Here is an 18542-nt window from a genome sequence, read left to right as displayed (position 1 = left end):
TTTCTCTTGGTCATGCCCTTAACCATTGCCATGCCAGACAACAGGTGTGTAAAATAAGTCCCATTGTTCCTGGACAGTCCTGAGTTGCTCTACCTACTGGCTGGATCCCAACTTTTAGTTCTTCACCAGAACGGGGAGGGGAAAAAACTTCCATAGGAGGTAGGTAACAAAACAAATTAAACATTTGCAGCTTTTCAAATTTACCTGGATGCAATAACCACTTCTTCAGTTGTAATAGGTTGGGTACGGGAACGATCTTGCATACGCCGCAATCTCCGTTCCACCGCTGAATTTCTTGACCGAGGTTTCGCAGCCAGAGATGCATCCAATGCCTTTGTTGCTTTTTCCATCTCCTAACACCAAAAATCGTGAAATGAAATTGCATTTTATACTTTACCAGCATTTTTGAGAGAAAGCCAAGCTATGCTAAAGCTTGGAGTTAAAAACAAGTGAGTAAGGCATTTGAAGGGAGGTAAGAAATACAAAAACACATTTGCATTACATCACAAATCAGACATAAAACCAGATGTTCCCAGAATCTCTGATGAGATCAGCTGCATTTCTTCACAGCACTATTTATTACCAATAAAAGAAAATTACATACACGAAAAAGCGACCTCTTTGCAGACACACTCATTTTTGCTCGTTCATCCAACTTCTCTTCATCAACTGCAAGTGAAAAGTAACAGCTAGTTACGGTCGGAATGAGATTAAGAAATATGAATCTTAAAAGTTGTGCAGTGCTGTAGAGGAAGAGGAGAGGAAATAACTCCAATCCATTCCCACAGACATGCAAGTACAACCACCACCAAATGTGCACAGCAAAATGAAAATTATGGCCTGGATTTTAGGATAGAGGCAAATTCAACAAAGACGGACTGTTGTGCTTCTGGGAAAATGGGAAGAATGGGCTTTCTAAACATCCAGCAGATTTTAACTGCTGGGCTCCTTTTCTGGCATGGACACAATGGGCCGAATGGCCTCCTTTTGTGTGGTAACCATTCCACAATAATTCATTCAGTTGGGTTCCAAGCAGCCTGATTGACAGGCTAGACTAGAGGCTTTTCGAGCAGGAAGTCTATTTCACAAGGTTACAGGTAACAAGCACTGGAAGATGGGGAGTGAGAAAGAGGGTCAGAGGACAGATGGTTAAGGAAGCAGACAGATAAGGGTTGGTGGGTGCCGGGGAAGGGGAGGAATATTGGATAGCTTGTTGGACTGGAAGTATATGTTCCTACTTCTCCTGGTCTACAAGCAGGGCTGTAAAGGTACTTGCTTTATTGGTGTAGCCCTTCCGTGTGTAATCTCTGTCAGGATCCCAACCCACATGATTTTGGGAGTTAAGATTCAGAATTATGTTTATTAATATTACAGTCATAACACTGATAGAAAACATTTGAGACATCAAAATAAAGAGCTGAGGTTTGACAAGCAAAGGGTAGGATTTTTCTTTACCGAATTTCATAGCAAGGAATAGGAACAATTTCTAAATGGATCTTGTTTCTACTTCTTTATCATAATGGTCATTTTTCTTGTGTTACTACAAACCAAGAAAACATAATTCTCACTGTAGTGAAATGTTCTGCTTCAACAGTTACCTGTTTGGGGAATTTGGCAATAAAATGTTCGAAAATGCTGATAAGCAAAGCAGTCTGAACGAAAACGAAACTTAGATTCTCCCGGGCTCAGTACTTTTGAGTTACAATCATCATTGGAATTATTGTGATTTGAAAATCAAGGCTCAGTCATACTAAGCAACATATGAATATCCTGACATGGTAATTTATACACCAACAAGTGGAGATGTATGAATGCAATGTACAATATACACACATTCCAATTTATCCACACAATTTAGAATGCATCTAGTCTTGGTAGTGTCACATTCATTTGCGATGCAAGTACAGGTATATGTTATAGGTTAAAAAGAACCAAAACTTGCCTTCAGTAGATTCCAATTCTGCAATTGGCCCTGGCCTACAAGATAAAAGATTAACAAATTATTTGGACGAAAACTGCGGTTTTGAATTTTGCTTTAAAATCACCCTCAAATACGTTAATGCAGAACAGCATGCCAGCAATATCCAAAATAGAGATGGATAATTTATGTTGAATTGCTTTAGCACATTGAATGAAAGTTAGGGTTGATCTCCATTACTCAGTTTGGTATTTTAGATATTTAGAGGTTACTGTTCTGATGTGGTGTGATGAGTTAACTAAAGATTCACTGGTAAGTTCCTAATGTAGCATCTCAGTCATCTGAATTTACTGCTGTTGCTGGATTTTTATGACATTTAGTCCAAATGCAATTTCAGGGAGATTATTTGATTGCTACAATACCTACACATTATTGACCAAAAAGAAAAGTTGAAGACTTTGCACTCAATTGAAGCAAACAGTTGTTTAACATTCGGTTGAGTACTTCACTATTTTCAATTCTGCAATCTTTCCACATTCAAAAGTGCACGAAAACGTAATTGAAAAGTAAAGGAAAAACCAAATGAAACTGTCCTCTTCTAGGACAATGATCAAGTAGCACGCAGTTTGTACACTCAACATTTCTGACCAATACTCTTCATCCTTATATTTCCGGTCAGTTATAGAATTGGGAAGTATAGAGTAGAAGTCACAGAGGTCACAGTTGCATGCTTGCTTGTCATCATCTCCACAAACAAAAATAGCCTCATGAGCTTCTATTGGAAATTTGACTGGGGTTTTTAAAACTACATGATCAGAAATTAGCAGACGTGGCAAAAACATTCAATATAATTAATACACGTGTACCAGCCTACCTAGCTGTCTCTTGTCGCTCTGCTGTAGTTATAGGCTGTGTTCTAAACCTCTCAGAGGTCTTCCTATTCTCACCAAAGGAAATGTAACGTCGTGGCCTGCGATGGGCTTTCTCCATCTCAGCAGGGGCAGCCAAGTCAAGGCCCGATGTCACTAAGTCAACATTAGCTTCACTTTAAGCATAGAACAGAAAATGCACAGGAGAGAAAGAGCAAAAGAGAGCAAGCGAGGGAGAGGAACGAGAGAGAGAGAAAAAAATGGAAAGTTATAAAAGAACCCCAGAGAAATAGCCCTTCAACAGTTTACGTCACACCACATGCTTATATCATGCATGGTAGTTAGCAAACTTAGCAACTACACAGCATCATAACTTGCACAGGCCAGCAACAAGCATATTGCAATGTTAACATTTCACATGACTACTTTTCACAGAGTAACGGCTGCAAGCGGAAGCTCAGGTGTGTCTTGCAAGTTCACTTTCTGAGTTGTTATCAGTGCAAATGCACAACAATCGAGCAAAACAAGACATCATTCAAAGTACCACCTACAGGTCCCGATTTCGGCTGGCGTTGGCTGTCTCCATGTAGGCTCTTCGAAGTTGGGCAACAGACACCCTTGTGGCCACCGTACCAGCATCGCCACTAAGTAGATCTTCACTGTTTGGGATGTCTACCTTCGGTGCCTCAAAGTTATCGAGTATAGAATATTTGAGTTTATATTTTTCAGGAGATGCTACTTTGATTTGGTCTTTTCCTCTTCCAGCATCTACATAAGAATGCACCCCAGGTTTTTTCTTGGCTCTCTCACCCCTGTGATTGGTATCCTTAGGTTTGTACCAGTCAATTATAGGTGGTCCCTGAAAATGTGGCTTTTCATCTTCCTCATGCACAACTTTCATGTCGCAGACAGATTCTTCATGATTCTTCTCTTGCTTGCGAACTTGAGAAGGTAGAACTGCTTTGCGGCTTTTCAACAAGTTTCTTGTGCTGCCAGGCTCATTCAGTTTTGACTCAGGGCTGTAAACACATCTTCCAAACTCTGTCTCATTTATCTCTTCAACTCTGGCTGTTGAAAGGTTGGTACTGCCTGGTACACGATTACCAACTGTGCTGTTTTTGTACTCTTTTGTCATTGTGTTGGCACGGTCTTCAGGATCAGTAGACTGAACAAAGACTGGTTGGTGAATTGCAATGGGCTTACTAAGTGTATTAACAGTTGGAGATTCTGATGTGAGGGGGGTACAATGAACTGGCATTTGTTGCAGTCTTCTTTGAGTGATGTCTTTGACAATTTCAGGGTTGCTTTGAATTCCTTCATCTTTCAACATTCTTTCTCTAACTTTTACTCTTGAGAGAAAAGGAGGAAACCACTCATTTATATCATCAAAAGAACAGTCACTTTTGTTATCTGTTGTCACCCCACATGGTAGAGGGGCGCCCCTTAAAAATAACCAGTGAAAAGACAAACTGAGCAATTTTTTTTAGTCAACAAAAAGGAGAAAGTAATTGTTCTGTCATGCATTAGTTGATGGAACAGGGGATACAGGAGACAAATGCAACAAAGATAACATCCAAGTCCCAGATTCCCCATAACATTCGCCCAAAACTGGAGTACTGTGTGCAGTTTTGGGCGCCGCACCTGCGCAAGGATATTTTGGCCTTGGAGGGAGTGCAGAGGAGGTTTACTAGGCTGATACCGGAGTTGAGGGGGTTGAGCTATGAGGAGAGGCTGAATAAACTAGGCTTGTACTCGTTAGAGTTTAGAAGAATGAGGGGAGATCTCATTGAGACGTATAAGATGATGAATGGGATGGATAGGATAGAGGTGGAGAGACTCTTCCCGCTCAAAAAAGACAGTAGGACTAGGGGGCACAGCCTCAAGATAAAGGGGGGCCGGTTTAGAACGGAGTTGAGGAGGAACTTCTTCACTCAAAGGGTGGTGAATATCTGGAATTCTCTGCCCGTTGAAGTGGTGGAGGCTGCCTCGCTAAATATTTTTAAGACGCGGGTTGATGGGTTTTTGATAAGAGAGGGGATTAAGGGTTATGGGGAGAGGGCGGGAAAGTGGAACTGAGCCACGACAGATCAGCCATGATCTTATTGAATGGCGGGGCAGGCTCGAAGGGCCAGATGGCCTACTCCTGCTCCTATTTCTTATGTTCTTATAACACTGTGCATACTTGACTGACTCACTAAATAGGTATGGCTATCATTTGTGGAAAAGGTTGTACGCACAGTTGCTTCCAAAACAAAGGATGCAGCATATGTTACAAGATTCCTCACACTACTGATTCATAAGTTCACAAGATACAGGAGCAGAATTAGGCCATTTGGCCCACTGAATCTGCTCCGCCATTTGATCATGGCTGATATTCTCCTCATCCCCATTTTCCTGCCTTCCCCTCATAACCCTTCAACCATTACCAATTAAAAATCTGTCTAACTCCTCCTTAAATTTTCATGTTTCTATCTGTTGAAACCAATCCTTTATAACCAGCAGTTTGATTAACTAAAAGGGTTTCAATTTTTAAGCTCCAAACGTTCACATTCCCTTATTCTTCCAAACTGTATTTGGATCAGAGCAGCAGAATTTGGGTGTGTATGGGGGTTTGGGTTCAACATATGCAGATTGTGAACATTACAGTTCTGCTGCTCCAATTTATATTTAAGATCTTTCTAGAACTAGAATGAAGAGATCTAGGGGTACAGACTCATAGCTCCTTGAAAGTGGAATCACAGGTGGACAGAGTGGTAAAGAAGGCATTCAAACATGCTTGGTTTCATCAGTCAGAACACTGAATACAGGAGTTGGGCACCTTGTTGAAGTTGTACAAGACATTGTTAAAGCCACACTTGGAATGCTATGTACATGGACACCCTATTTTAGAAAGGATATTACTCAACTAGAAAGAATGCAGAAGAGATTTACTAGGATGCTACCGAGGCTTGATGGCTCGAGTTACAAGGAGGAGCTGGATAGACTGGAACTTTTTTCTCTGGAGCGTAGGAGGTTGAGGGATGATCTTATAGAGGTCTATAAAATAATGAGGGGCATAGATCAGCTAGATAGTCAGTATCTTTCCCCAAAGGTAAGGGAGTCTAAAACTATAGGACATAGATTTAAGGTGAGAGGGAAGAGATACAAAAGTGTCCAGAGGGACAATTTTTTCACACAGAGGGTGGTGAGTGTCTAGAACAAGCTGCCAGAGGTAGTAGTAGAGGCAGGTACAATTTTGTCTTTAGATAGTTACATGGGTAAGATGGATATAGAGGGATATGGGCCAAATGCAGGCAATTGGGACTAGCTTTGGGGTTTTTTAAAAAAAGGGCAGCATGGACAAGTTGGGCCAAAGGTCCTGTTTCCATGCTGTAAACCTCTATGACTCTATGACTAAAGCGATTCATTACAAGTTCATGAAGTCTTCTTTGCTCTCAACCCTTCTCCAAAGTAGTGGTTTACTTCCACTGCTTTATAAGATCAGCAGTGTTGCATCCAATGTATACTGATCATCATTAATTAACCTGTCAGGACTCTTTGGTGGAACTTTCTCTTTCATGCTCAACTCAACAATATTAAAATCTAAGACATGCCAACCATGAATATTATGTACGAAGTGTTTTTTTCAGCAGTAACAAACACCAAATTAATTGTGTTGGAGGGTGAGCAGAGAGGAAAGGGATGATATCTATTTAACCTAAGATTGGTAAGCCAGCTACCATTTACTGCATGACTGTACACTTGCAAAATATCATGTTTATAGCTTATTTTTAGATACAAGTACTAAACATCCTTCAATGTCTTCAATAATATGCATGTGCATCTATCACTATAGCTATGGAATTATATATATTTAAGTTTTAAAGGAAGAACAATAGAATCTTTGAATTTTTTTGAGGATGGGGCAGGATGAGGTTAAAAACAGGCACAATTGTATGCAGACTCTAAAAACTACAATTGACAGAAAACAAGTAAAAGTGGAATTTACAAAATTGACACGCAACCCTTTTGCATCTTAAGGATCTGAAGTGGATTCTCCCATATAACACTCAAATTTTACATAATCTCTCATGTAAATTATCCTTTAAGTATTAGATTCACAAGACTTTGACTCCGTTTCCATCATTAACCATTTATAGCTGCTCCACACACTTTTACCACTTGACCCTCATAATCCTATCGTTTCTACTTATCAGTTCAAAAAGTGATCTATCCTCAGTCTTTTGCTACTCCATCTGGTCTTGAATTTTCTTTGATTCATTTTCTCTGAAGAAATATCTCATTTGCTCTTCTCACAAGGTTAAGACATACAACTTATCCCACATTCTATGGGTCAGTCATGTACAGAAACAATGGGCCGGTCACATTTCTTGACGTGAACTTGTTAATAATGCTGGTGTCTTTTCACATTCACTCCACTGATGCCATAATAAATGTCATGATTGTACAGCCTTCAGAGGTAAGGTTTCAGTAATCAAATATATTTTTGCAAGGATGTAGATGTTATTCATGAAAATTTAAATAATTTGAAGGAAATACATCTTGAATTACATCTCAGGCTATGGGGCAAAAAGATCCCGTCTACATCAACAGAAATGAAGTAGAAAGGGCCAAGAGCTTCAAGTTTTAAAGTGTCCAGATGATCAACAATCTGTCCTGGTTCCCCCAAGCTGACACAATAGTTCAGAAAGCCCATCAATGCATGTACTATCTCAGAAGACTAGGGAAATTTGGCATGTCAGCTATGACTCTTTACAGGTGTACCATAGAAAGCATTCTTTCTTGCGGTATCACAGCGTGGTATGGCTCCTGCTCCGCCCAAGACTGCAAAAACTTCAAAAGGTCGTGAATGTAGCCCAATCCATCAAACAAACCAGCCTCCCATCCAATGACTCTGTCCACACTTTCTGTTGCCTCGGCAAAACAGTCAGTGTAATTAAGGGCCCCATGCACCCCAGACATTCTCTCTTCCACCTTCTTCCGTTGCTAAAAAGATACAGAAGTCTGAGGTCACGTACCAACCAACTCAAGAACAGCTTCTTCCCTGCTGCCATCAGACTTTTGGATGGACCTACCTCTCATTATTCTTTCTCTACACCCATGACTGTAACATTACATTCTGCATTCTCTCGCTTCCTTCTCTATGAATGGTATGCTTTGTCTGTATAGTGCGCAAGAAACAATACTTTTCACTGTATGTTAATACATGTGACAGTAATAAATCAAATTTAAATTTGCTTTCGAGCATTTGATTCAACAAGCTAAGTGACTTTGACGATACTCTTTGGGCCCATATTTCTCAGTGGTAAATAACTTCCGAACATTTTAGGCCTTAGTTAGGCAGCTTTTTACTGTTTTGTAGATCAAAATCACTAGAGTTGAAATTTCATTCCTTTTTTTCCTGGCTCTATTTCACATATAGCCCAGCTGTTTTCTGAACAAGAGCAGTTTAGCCTCAACTGTGACATGCCATTCACTCATTAAATCTGCATGCAGGTCAGATGATCCACTTGTGGAGGATTGTGGGTGGAGCCAAAGATCCATAACTCCTTGGTACAAAAGCTGCATATTAAAGCATCTAACCTCAGCTGAGAAGAGGGTGGCACAGTGATCAGCACCACTGCCGCGCATCTCCAAGAACCTGGGTTCGAATCCCGGCTTGGGTCACTACTATCTGTGTGGAGTTTGCACATTCTCCCCGTGTCTGCATGGGTTTCCTCCCACAGTCCAAAGATGTGCAGGTTAGGTTGATTGGACATGCTAAATTAACCCTTAGGTTAAAGGGATTAGCAGGGTAGTTAAGTGGGATAGCACCTGGGTGGGATTGGTGTAAGTGCAGACTCGATGGGCCGAACGGCCTCCTTCTGCACTGTAGGGATTCTATGAGTCACATACTGTTCTAAATTGCTGGCTCATCAGTCTCTTCTCAATCATAAGTAAAGTGATGGAGAGGACAATTAACCGTGCTATTCAGCAGCACATACTCAGCTATACACTTCACAATGGCCCAAGTTTGGGTTACGTCAGATCCAGTTAGATCCTAACCTCCAGGTTCAGCATGAAAGCAAGAGATGAAATCTAGAGGTGAGGTGGGAATGATCTCATAGAAACATGTAAAATCCTAATGGGACTGAACAGGCCAGGTATGGGGTAATTCATAGTCTAAGAATACAGGTAAACCATACAGGACTGGAATGAGGAAGAACTTCTTCACTCAGGAAATTGTGAACCTGTGGAATTCTCTACCACAGAAAGCTGTTGGGGCCAGTTTGTTAGCTATGTCCAAGAGGGAGCTGGAGATGACCCTTGTGGCTAAAGGGATTAAGGGGTATGGAGAGAAAGCGGGAATGGGATACTGAAAGTACATGATCAGCCGTGGCCATATTGAATGGTTAGTGCGTACTGGAAGGGTCGAATGGCCTAATCCTTCACCTACTTTCTTTGTTTCTATGTTTCTTTGAGATTCTCCCCTAAACAGGAAAAGGATACTGATAACAAAGCACTCAGAAATCATTCAAAGGGGCACTTGGAACATCTTCTGATTTCCCAAAGGATAAATCTATCCCAGGGTTTTAGGAATAGGCAGGCTTCATTGCCCATCTGAAATATTTTCCCAAATCCTCCTATCATAATTCCTGGAACTACTTACTATTCATGATTATACAAATTGACCACTGGTAAGTTTAAACCTTCAAGCACTGTCCAACCTGAGAAATTCAAAAAATGTTTAAATATTTACGGTTAGTAGTTTTTTGAAAAGAAGAATGTCTACCCTATTCCTGGACTTCAAAGACAGCCACGGCCACTGCATAGGGGATTTTTCCAGTTCTCCATGAAGAGGCCAGGCTATTCAATCACCTAGTTATTTGACAAAATCTTTACCTCTGCCCAATTTGAAATTCAAAAGAAACCTGTGACTCACATGGAGGTTAAAAACCTTCCAGTGTCAAGACTCAGTTCACCAACCTAAAGTTCTGCAATATGTAAGAGTATTGAGTGTAGAGATTAAATGGACATCGCTTGCTGGGCCAACTGAACCACCCTGCAATTTGAATAATTCAAAATGGTAACATTTAAAACTACAACCTGCTGATTCAAGTCAGAAATGAATCAAACTGTGGATCTTTGCCAGATTTGGATATGTTAATATTGGAGATTGGCTGGGATAATGAGAAAGCAGGATCAAGCAGACAGGTTTGCAATTTGCAACATGTGGAAGTTATTCCCTGCGAGGTGTTTGTATGATTGGCCAGAACAATGGAAAAATGGTACATTAACGACTGCTGAGGTTACATCCACCATCTAAAATGGGTTTAAATTTACTTCACGTTCCTTTAAAATGTCAGGCAAGAAACTAAAGTTTAAATTGACCTGCATGTACTTGTTGACAATAGAAAGCCAGTGTCAGTCTAAAGCTGTGCGGGCAGCACAGTGGTTAGCAGTGCTGCCTCACAGCGCCAAGGATCTGGATTCGATTCCTGGCTTGGGTCACTGTCTGTGTGGAGTTTGCACGTTTTGCCTGAGTTTCCTCCGGGTGCTTCAGTTTCCTCCCACAGTCTGAAAGGCGTGCTGGTTAGGTGCATTGACTCAAACAGGTGCTAAACTGTGACGACTAGGGAATTTCACAATAACTTCATTGCCTTACTTGTGATTAATAAATAAATAAATAAAAACCCATACAACCTTGTCTCTACAAAATTAGGAATTGCAAGTATTTGGTTTTCATTACTCCAGGAGAAAAACGTCACTGTGCTGTATTGTGTACAATAACTGCATTACAATGAAGATGAAATTGTTAGGATTCCTGTTGTATATTGGTTCATGTTTTTGCTGGGGTTAGGATGAAGTGAGAGAAGAAAAGAATTCTGAACAGTAAAGGTTTGTACCTATTTACACAAACATTTTGCCTTCAATCTTCTATGACACACTCATTGTTGCCAGAAGTGAACAACCCATATTTTAAATAACTGAAGGTTATTAATCTCATAACCAGCATGCCAACAATATTCAAAAGATTCTAGAATAATTTTGAGTTTTAATATATTGTTTAAAAGCATGGGCTAAGATTAGCAACAACTGCTCAAGCAAATGGGAAGACTACTTTCCCTTTTTTGCTTGGTTTAAGGCTTTGAATCCTAGATTTTTGCTTGACTGCCTCACATTTATAGCATGTTCTGTTTATATTTTAGAACACCAGCATTCTTTGTTTCTTTCTATCCCTACGGTACATCTTAATGACAACTGTACCAGGCTGCTAAAATAGGCAATAATGATTCTTGCCATTCAACGGCCAGGCAAATCTGAGTGAAAAGCATCAGCACTTGTTGCCCCTAATAGAACAATTAATCTCTAATATCAGTTCTCATTAGAACAACAGAAATAATAGATCTATGTGAGGTAATGCATTTTGGAAGGTCTAATACAGATAGAAAATATACAGTAAATGGCAGAACCCTTAAGAGTATTGATAGGCAAAGGGATCTGGGTGTACAGGTACACTGGTCACTGAAAGTGGCAACGCAGGTGGAGAAGGTAATCAAGAAGGCACATAGCATGCTTGCCTTCATCAGCTGGGACACTGAATTTAAAAACTGGCAAGTCATGTTGCAGCTTTGTAGAACCTTAATTAGACTGCACTTGGAATGTGGTGTTAAATTCTGGTCGCCACACTACCAGAAAGATGTGGAGTCTTTGGAGAGCATACAGAAAAGATTTACCAGGATATTGCCTGGTCTGGAGGGCACCAGCTATGAGGAGAGGCTGGAAAAACTTGGTTTGTTCTCACTGGAACGACAGCGGTTGAGGGGCAACCTGATAGAAGTCTACAAGATTATGAGGGGCATGGACAGAGTGGATAGCCTGAAGCTTTTTCCCAGGGTGGAAGAGTCAAATACTAGGGGGTACAGGCTTAAGGTGCGAAGGGCAAGGTTTAAAGGAGATGTAAGAGGCAAGTTTTTTTTTACACAGAGGATGGTGGGGGCCTGGAACTCGCTGCTGGGAGAGGTAGTGGAAGTGGGTACGATACTGAGTTTTAAGGGGCATCTGGATAAATACACGAATAGGATGAGAATAGAGGGATATGGTCCCCAGAATTTATAGGGGGTCTTAGTTCAGTCGGGCAGCATGACTGGTGCAGGCTTGGAGGGCCGAAGGACCTGTTCCCGTGCTGTAATTTTCTTTGTTCTCTAAGGATAATCGTAGTTTATATAGGAGTTTAAATAGTAAGCAAACAGGAATGGAACAAAATTATTAAATGTCAGGTTAGGATCTTGTTATATTGAATAAATTACTCAATATACCTCAGGCCTAATAGAGACTAACAAAAAAATATTCTGAAGGTAAATGTCTGAAACCAAAGTCTCACTTACAGAAACTTCACAGAATCAGTACAATGCAAAGGGAGACTACTTGGTCCATCGTGCCTGAACCAGCAATCCTAATGAGCAACATGACTTCTCTCTGCCTTATCCTTGTACTCCTACACATTGTTTTTATTGAATGCCTCAATTGAACCTTCCTCCACCACATTTCCAGACAGAATATTCCAAACCCAAATCACTTGTCTGAATATGCTTTTCTCATATCACATTTGCGTCTTTTGCAAGTTATTTTAAATCTGTGCCTTCTTGTTCTTGATCCTTTTGCGAGTGGGAACAGTTTCTCCCTATCTATTCTGTCCAGCTCCCTCATGATTTTGAGCATCTCTATCAAATCTCCTCTTAGCCTTCTTCTGTCCAAGAACAGTCCCAACATAAAGTCATAGAATCTACAGTGCAGAAGGAGGCCATTTGGCCCATCAAGCCTACACCAACAGCAATCGCACCCACCCTATCCCTGTAACCCCACATATTTACCCTCCTGGTCCACCTGACACTAAGGGGTCATTTATCATGGCCAATCAACCTAATCCACACATCTCCACTCTACCCTCAACTGAAGTTTCTCATCCCTGGAATCATTCTTCTAAACCTCTTCTGCACTCTCTCCAATATGTTTGCATCCTTCCTATAATGTGGCATCCAGAACTGTACACCATACTCCAGCTGAGGTCAAACTAGTGTCTAGTATAAGTTCAGCATCTCCTTGCTCTTGCACTCTATGCTCCTATTAATAAAGCCCAGAATACTCTATGCTTTATTAACTGTCCTTTCCTTCTGCATAGTCACCTTTAATGGTCTATGTACATTTATACCCAGATCCCTCTGTTTCAGCACCCCTTTAAAAATGCATGTGAAATGGAGCACCAGAGGGAAAAAATGTAGGAAAATAACCTTTGGTTCGGAAGCAGAAGGCCAAGGATTGTTGAAAAAAAATGTAGATCTTTAAAATTAACCAACAAAATAATGACATATGACAGCATTTTAAATGAGTGGCACGGTGGCACAGTGGTTAGCACTGCTGCCTCACAGCATCAGCGACCCGGATTCAATTCCCTGCTTGGATCACTGTCTGTGTGGAGTTTGCACGTTGTCCTCCAGGTGTTACAGTTTCCTCCCACATTTCAGACAAAATATGCAGGTTAGGTGGATTGGCCATGTTAATTGCCCCTTAGTGTCTAGGGGGCTAGCTAGGTTAAATGCATGGGATTACGGGGAAAGGGCCTGGGTGGCATTGAAGTCAGTGCAGACTCGATGGGCCAAATGGCCTCCTTCTGCACAAAAGGATTCTGTGAAAATAGTCCAAAACAGAAGGAAATTGGGCACCATAACAAATGCATCAAAAACATAGAAATGTAGTCAAAAAATGTTGCAGCCTAACAGGAAAGACTTGTTTGGAAAGACAACTTTAATTTAGATTTTCTTCACTCCTGGGACTCCTTCCCTTGAGATACCTCAGGAATAGTCATGATGGTCAATATGCATGTATACTGTGAAAAATAAGATTTGGAAAAATCCAGAAATGTACTGATTTCACTGTATTGAGAAACACATCTCAAATTATACAACAGCAAGACCAGAAGTAGGGGCCTCATATAGTTAGTTACTGAAAATCTAAGCGGGAATCCTCATTGAGCATAGACCAGTTAGAATATGGCACTCCCTACTACAAGGGCAGATTAAAGACAATGGCATAAATGCATTTAAAACAAAGCTAGAAAATCATGAGGGAGAAATGAAAAAGGAGGATATATGGATGAGTTAGATAAGGGAAGCATAAAACACCAGTATGGATCTACAGGGCTGAATGGCTATTCTGTAAATTATTGATGCAGTGTTGCCACTTTTTCATTCATGGGTGTCACTGGCTGGCCATCATTTATTGTCCATCCCTAGTTGCCAGAAGGCAGCTCTGAGTCAATCACGTTATTGTGGCTCTGGAATCACATGTAGGTCAGGCCCAAGTATTATTAACTAAAAATATTAACCAAAGTCAAAATAAGGAATTTAACATAATTATGAAAAACAGTGTGCAACATTTTTCAGTTCTACTAAGATAACCTCTGGCTGTGATTTTACCCACACTGGAGGTTAGATTCCCTATTGTTAATTGAGTCTTCACTTTTTGAAACATGGTTCATGCCTCTGAAACAGGCAGCAGCCTACCAAATCAACACTTTATACACTGTCAACTACAGGGCCTCAATCCTAAACAACAGAGGCTTTATTTAACATTCCTTCCGTTCTCTTCACAAAGATGGTACAATGACAAGAGAAGAGTTGTAATGGCAACATTCTCAGCTTTACATCAGAGCAGTGGAGGGAATGCAAATCAAAAAGAATGAGGCAAAATTTATTCCTTCCCTGGTCAGCAATCAAAACATTTACTCATTCTCATCCTTCAGGTGTAAATTGGGCAAAAATGCTTTGTCAGTTTGAAACACAGAAGCTTCTAAAAAATTCAAGGAGTTAAAAAAGTGGACTCAAGAAAAATCTGGAGTGCATTGGCTTAAGAGTCCTCACAATAGGATGTCTTTGGTTCATTATCTCCATTTGTGACCCAAGTTACTACACGTAAACACTATGGTTAGTTGACTTAAGGCTTTGTTAATAAATTATTTGGAATACTCCACGTTTTTCATTTTCTACATGGAGGATGAATACTCTACAAAGTGACCCATCCAAGGAATTGATTGTGGTCACAGTGGAAACCTGGGCCATGCAATTTCTTTGGCTATAAGATACCTAACTCCGGGCAAAGAAGCATCCAAGAGTTGTGATAAACTTAATGCTACGAGCAATTAGTAAACAGGGTGTAATGGGAAGGAGAAAGAAAATTACAATTAAAAGATGCTGAAAAGTATATCTTGCAACCAGCAGATAAACATGTCTTGGCTCAGCACAGCTTAAAGACTATTTCCCATATACCATCCTCAAAAGCTGAACTGATTATGCTTTGTGAGTTGCAATCTAAAACTTCAATCATAATGTGTGAATACGGAACAGCATGATCCTTTCTCCCAGGAACGTTTTGATGGCACTTACAATCTTGGTAAGCTCATTTCAAATGCTTTGAACAGACCGTACAATGCAAATTATGTCACATGGCAAGTCAGCAGAATCAAATTTATTTGGTCATCTGTTACCAGATGAGCAAATGGAGGAGTGAATTAGTATCACAACAATGATTATATCAAAGAGCTGCAGGAACTTGATTTAGAGATTACTTAGATATCAAAAAGAGGGTTGGTACACAGACATGCCCAAGTGTGCAAATTATTAGATCAAGAGGCTATTCTCAGAAAAGTACCTGTGCTACTCAATATTTTCCTAATAGAGCTGAGAGCCAGCTCTGAATGTTGATTTCATGAAACAGTCATAACAGAAGTACAATGAAATTTAATTTTTAGAGCTCTGAAGGAGCTAGATACATAAAGAAATGCAGCCAAGTAACCAATCTCTGTTTATTAAAAGGTTGGCTTACTGTCTTAACAAAGAAAAATCAATGAAAAGAATGGCCTGAAAATGAGGAGGAGGGTGGAATCTGTCATAGAATCTCTGATTCAGCAATCCAGCTGGCCAAACTGCTTGAAATTGAACACTATCTCTTGTCCTGATCTGGAAGGGAAGCTTTTATAACTGATTAAGTTAAAAGTAGACACAGGCACAATCTAGTCAATATATTTGTTGCAATATTAGTATCATTACTTCAAGGCATGAGCCAGTGCCCAATCAAACTGCAATTTTTAAATCTCTCTCAGGGATCACTGACAATATGAATATCTTGCACTAACTATTCTTCTCATGAAAAATCGTAGATCAAGAGACCCATGCACTTGTACTTTCCTTCACAAGACGCCAAGTCCAATCCCACACTCGTTTACTTCATTTCTTAAATCTCTCCGGGAGCAGTTACGGATGGTTCTTCACCAAAGGTATGAGGCAGAGGACAGAGAATGCCACATTCTATCTGCCTTCAATTTGGAGACCTTTTTTTCTAAACTCCCTTTTACATCCTTGTGATGAGCTATTCAAGCCCTTGCATTACTAGCTTTTGGTACAAGCCTGAAGCTTTTCAGTCATGTGGTCCCAAAGCAGTGCTGTCCAATATATTAGCCCCTGGCATCATGTCTAATTGAGAATTCTGATTATGGCAAATGCCAAATTGCATTTCTGGATCAATAAAAAGTAACAAATAGTATTCTTGGGTATGTGATTTTAATATTCATATTTGTGAATGTGTAAGTGAAAAACAGACTATGTGGGTGCTTTTTGATAGTGATGGCAGATGTTTATTAAGTGAATATATAGATGCAAAGTACATTTATCTGTATTCTGCAAGTCTTTGCTTGTGCCTTAAACGAATATTTGCTCGAAACCCATAAACTCCCAGAACTGGTTTGACTACACTTTTACACACCCGATTTATGGAAGGATTTTATTACATCCTCTCCCTTTCTCTTCTGCATTTGTTTGGATGATCAAACATTCCACATTAACACTTCCGACATGATTTTCTTTTCCTCAACCAAAGATTTGCCTCTCCCATGATCCTGTCCAACAATCCTGGAACTCTGGAATGGTTCCTCCAGATTGGAGTGTGGCTCATGTAAGCCCACTATTCAACAAGGGAGGTAGAGAGAATAGTAGGGAGGTTGCTAAAATCCATTATCAAGGATTTCATAGCACAGCATTTGGGAAGCAGTGGTACAATCAGAGAAAGTCAGCATGGATTTACAAATGGGAAATCGTACTTGATAAATCTACTGGAATTCTTTGAGGATGTAACTAGTAGAGTTGACCAGGGAGAACCAGTGGATGTGGTTTATTTAGACTTTCAGAAGGCTTTCGACAAGGTTTCACATAGCTAATTACTATGTAAAATTAAAGAGCATGGGATTGCACGTAGTGTCTTGAGATGGCTAGAAAGCTGGTCATTGGACAGAAAGCAAAGAGTTGGTTGGAATAAATGGGTCTTTTTCCAATTGGCAGGCAGCGACGAGTGGAATCGGCAGGGGTCAGTGCTAGGACCCCAACTGTTCACGTTATATGTTAATGATTTGGGCGAGGGAATTAAATGTTTTATCTCCAATTTTGCAGATGATACAAAATTGGACGGAAGGGTGAGCTGTGAGGAGGATGCAGAGATGCTTCAGTGTAATTTGGACAATCTGAGTGAGTGGGCATATGTATGTCAGATGTGGTATAATGTTGATAAATGTGAGGTTATACACTTCGGTAGCAAAGATAGGAAGGCAGATTATTATTTGAATTGGTGTAAATTGAGAGAGCTGGATACTCAGTAAAACCTTGGCGTTCTAACGTACCAGCCGCTGAAAGTAAGCACACAAGTACAGCAGACAGTAAAGGCGGCAAATCGTATATTGGCCTTCATTGAGAGAGGTGGATGTTCAGCAAGACTTTGGTGTCCTCGTGCATCAGTTGCTGAAAGTAAACACACTGGTACAGCAGGCAGTGAAGGTGGTAAATGGTGTGTGCTGACCTTCAGAGTGAGACGATTTGGTATAGAGAAAGGGATGTTTTGCTGCAATTGTATAGGGCATTAGTGAGGCCACACCTAGAGTATTGTGTGCAGTTTTAGCGCCTTTATCTGAGGAAGGATGTCCTTGCTACAGAGGGAGTGCAGCAAAGGTTCATCAGGCTGATTTCTGGGAAAGCAGGAGATCAGGAGAGTAAGAGGGGAGCTATAGAAACCGATAAAATTCTAGTAGGGTTAGACAGGGCAGGTTCAGAAAGAATGGTTCCAATGATGGGGGAATTTGGAACGAGGACTCAGTTTGAGAATAAGGGGTGAGCCTTTTAGGACTGAGGTGAGGAAAATGTCTTCATCCAGAGAGTGGTGAATGTGTGGAATTCACTACCACAGGATGTAGTATTGGCCAAAATGTCACATGATTTCAAGAAGGAATTGGATATAGGCTAAAGAGATCAAGAGATATGGAGCGGGGAGGGGAAGAGAAGGCAGCATCAGGGTATTGAATTCAAGTGCAGCCATGATCATAGTCAATGATGGGCAAGCTCAAAGGGCTGAATGGCCTATTCCTGCTTCTATTTTCTAGTTATGTTTTTATGTATTTAATCGTGCATGCCTTATTACAGATCTCGCACCTCCCACCACTACTTCCTACTTTCACTTGCTCAAAACGTTCTGTATTTCTAACTTTCCTCAGTTCCAATGAAGAGTCAGAAACCTGAAATGTTAACTTTGTTTCACCCTCCCCAGATGTTACCTGACCTGCTATGTGTTTCCATCATCGTTTTTATGACAGAAAAACTTCGATTAGCAACTTTTAACTCTTAAGTTTATGGTAAAAAGTCAACTTTGCTGAGGCTTGCTTCTATTGTACAACGTTTCAC

The 18542-nt window shown here is 40.4% G+C and overlaps 1 protein-coding gene across 10 annotated transcripts in view; it reads right to left on the bottom strand.

The window, feature by feature from the left end:
* The window catches only part of svila (supervillin a), a 236612-nt gene that overhangs the window by 112667 nt on the left and 105403 nt on the right, over positions 1–18542 (bottom strand). For 8 of the 10 annotated variants that reach the window (XM_080211847.1, XM_080211827.1, XM_080211867.1 and 5 more), the window contains exons 8-12: positions 3339–4136; positions 2793–2963; positions 1943–1977; positions 605–669; positions 205–353 (exon numbers count right to left, since the gene is read on the bottom strand). In XM_080211847.1, the coding sequence (XP_080067973.1) occupies positions 205–353; positions 605–669; positions 1943–1977; positions 2793–2963; positions 3339–4136 (1218 nt within the window). The remainder of the gene's footprint in view (positions 1–204; positions 354–604; positions 670–1942; positions 1978–2792; positions 2964–3338; positions 4137–18542) is intronic. The other 2 variants (XM_080211884.1, XM_080211902.1) reach the window with 2 other exon arrangements.

Source organism: Carcharhinus amblyrhynchos, chromosome 2 (genome assembly GCF_965287045.1).
Source record: "Carcharhinus amblyrhynchos chromosome 2, sCarAmb.v2.hapA, whole genome shotgun sequence".
Classification (NCBI taxonomy): domain Eukaryota; kingdom Metazoa; phylum Chordata; class Chondrichthyes; order Carcharhiniformes; family Carcharhinidae; genus Carcharhinus; species Carcharhinus amblyrhynchos.
This window is presented reverse-complemented; position numbering and strand designations above follow the sequence as displayed.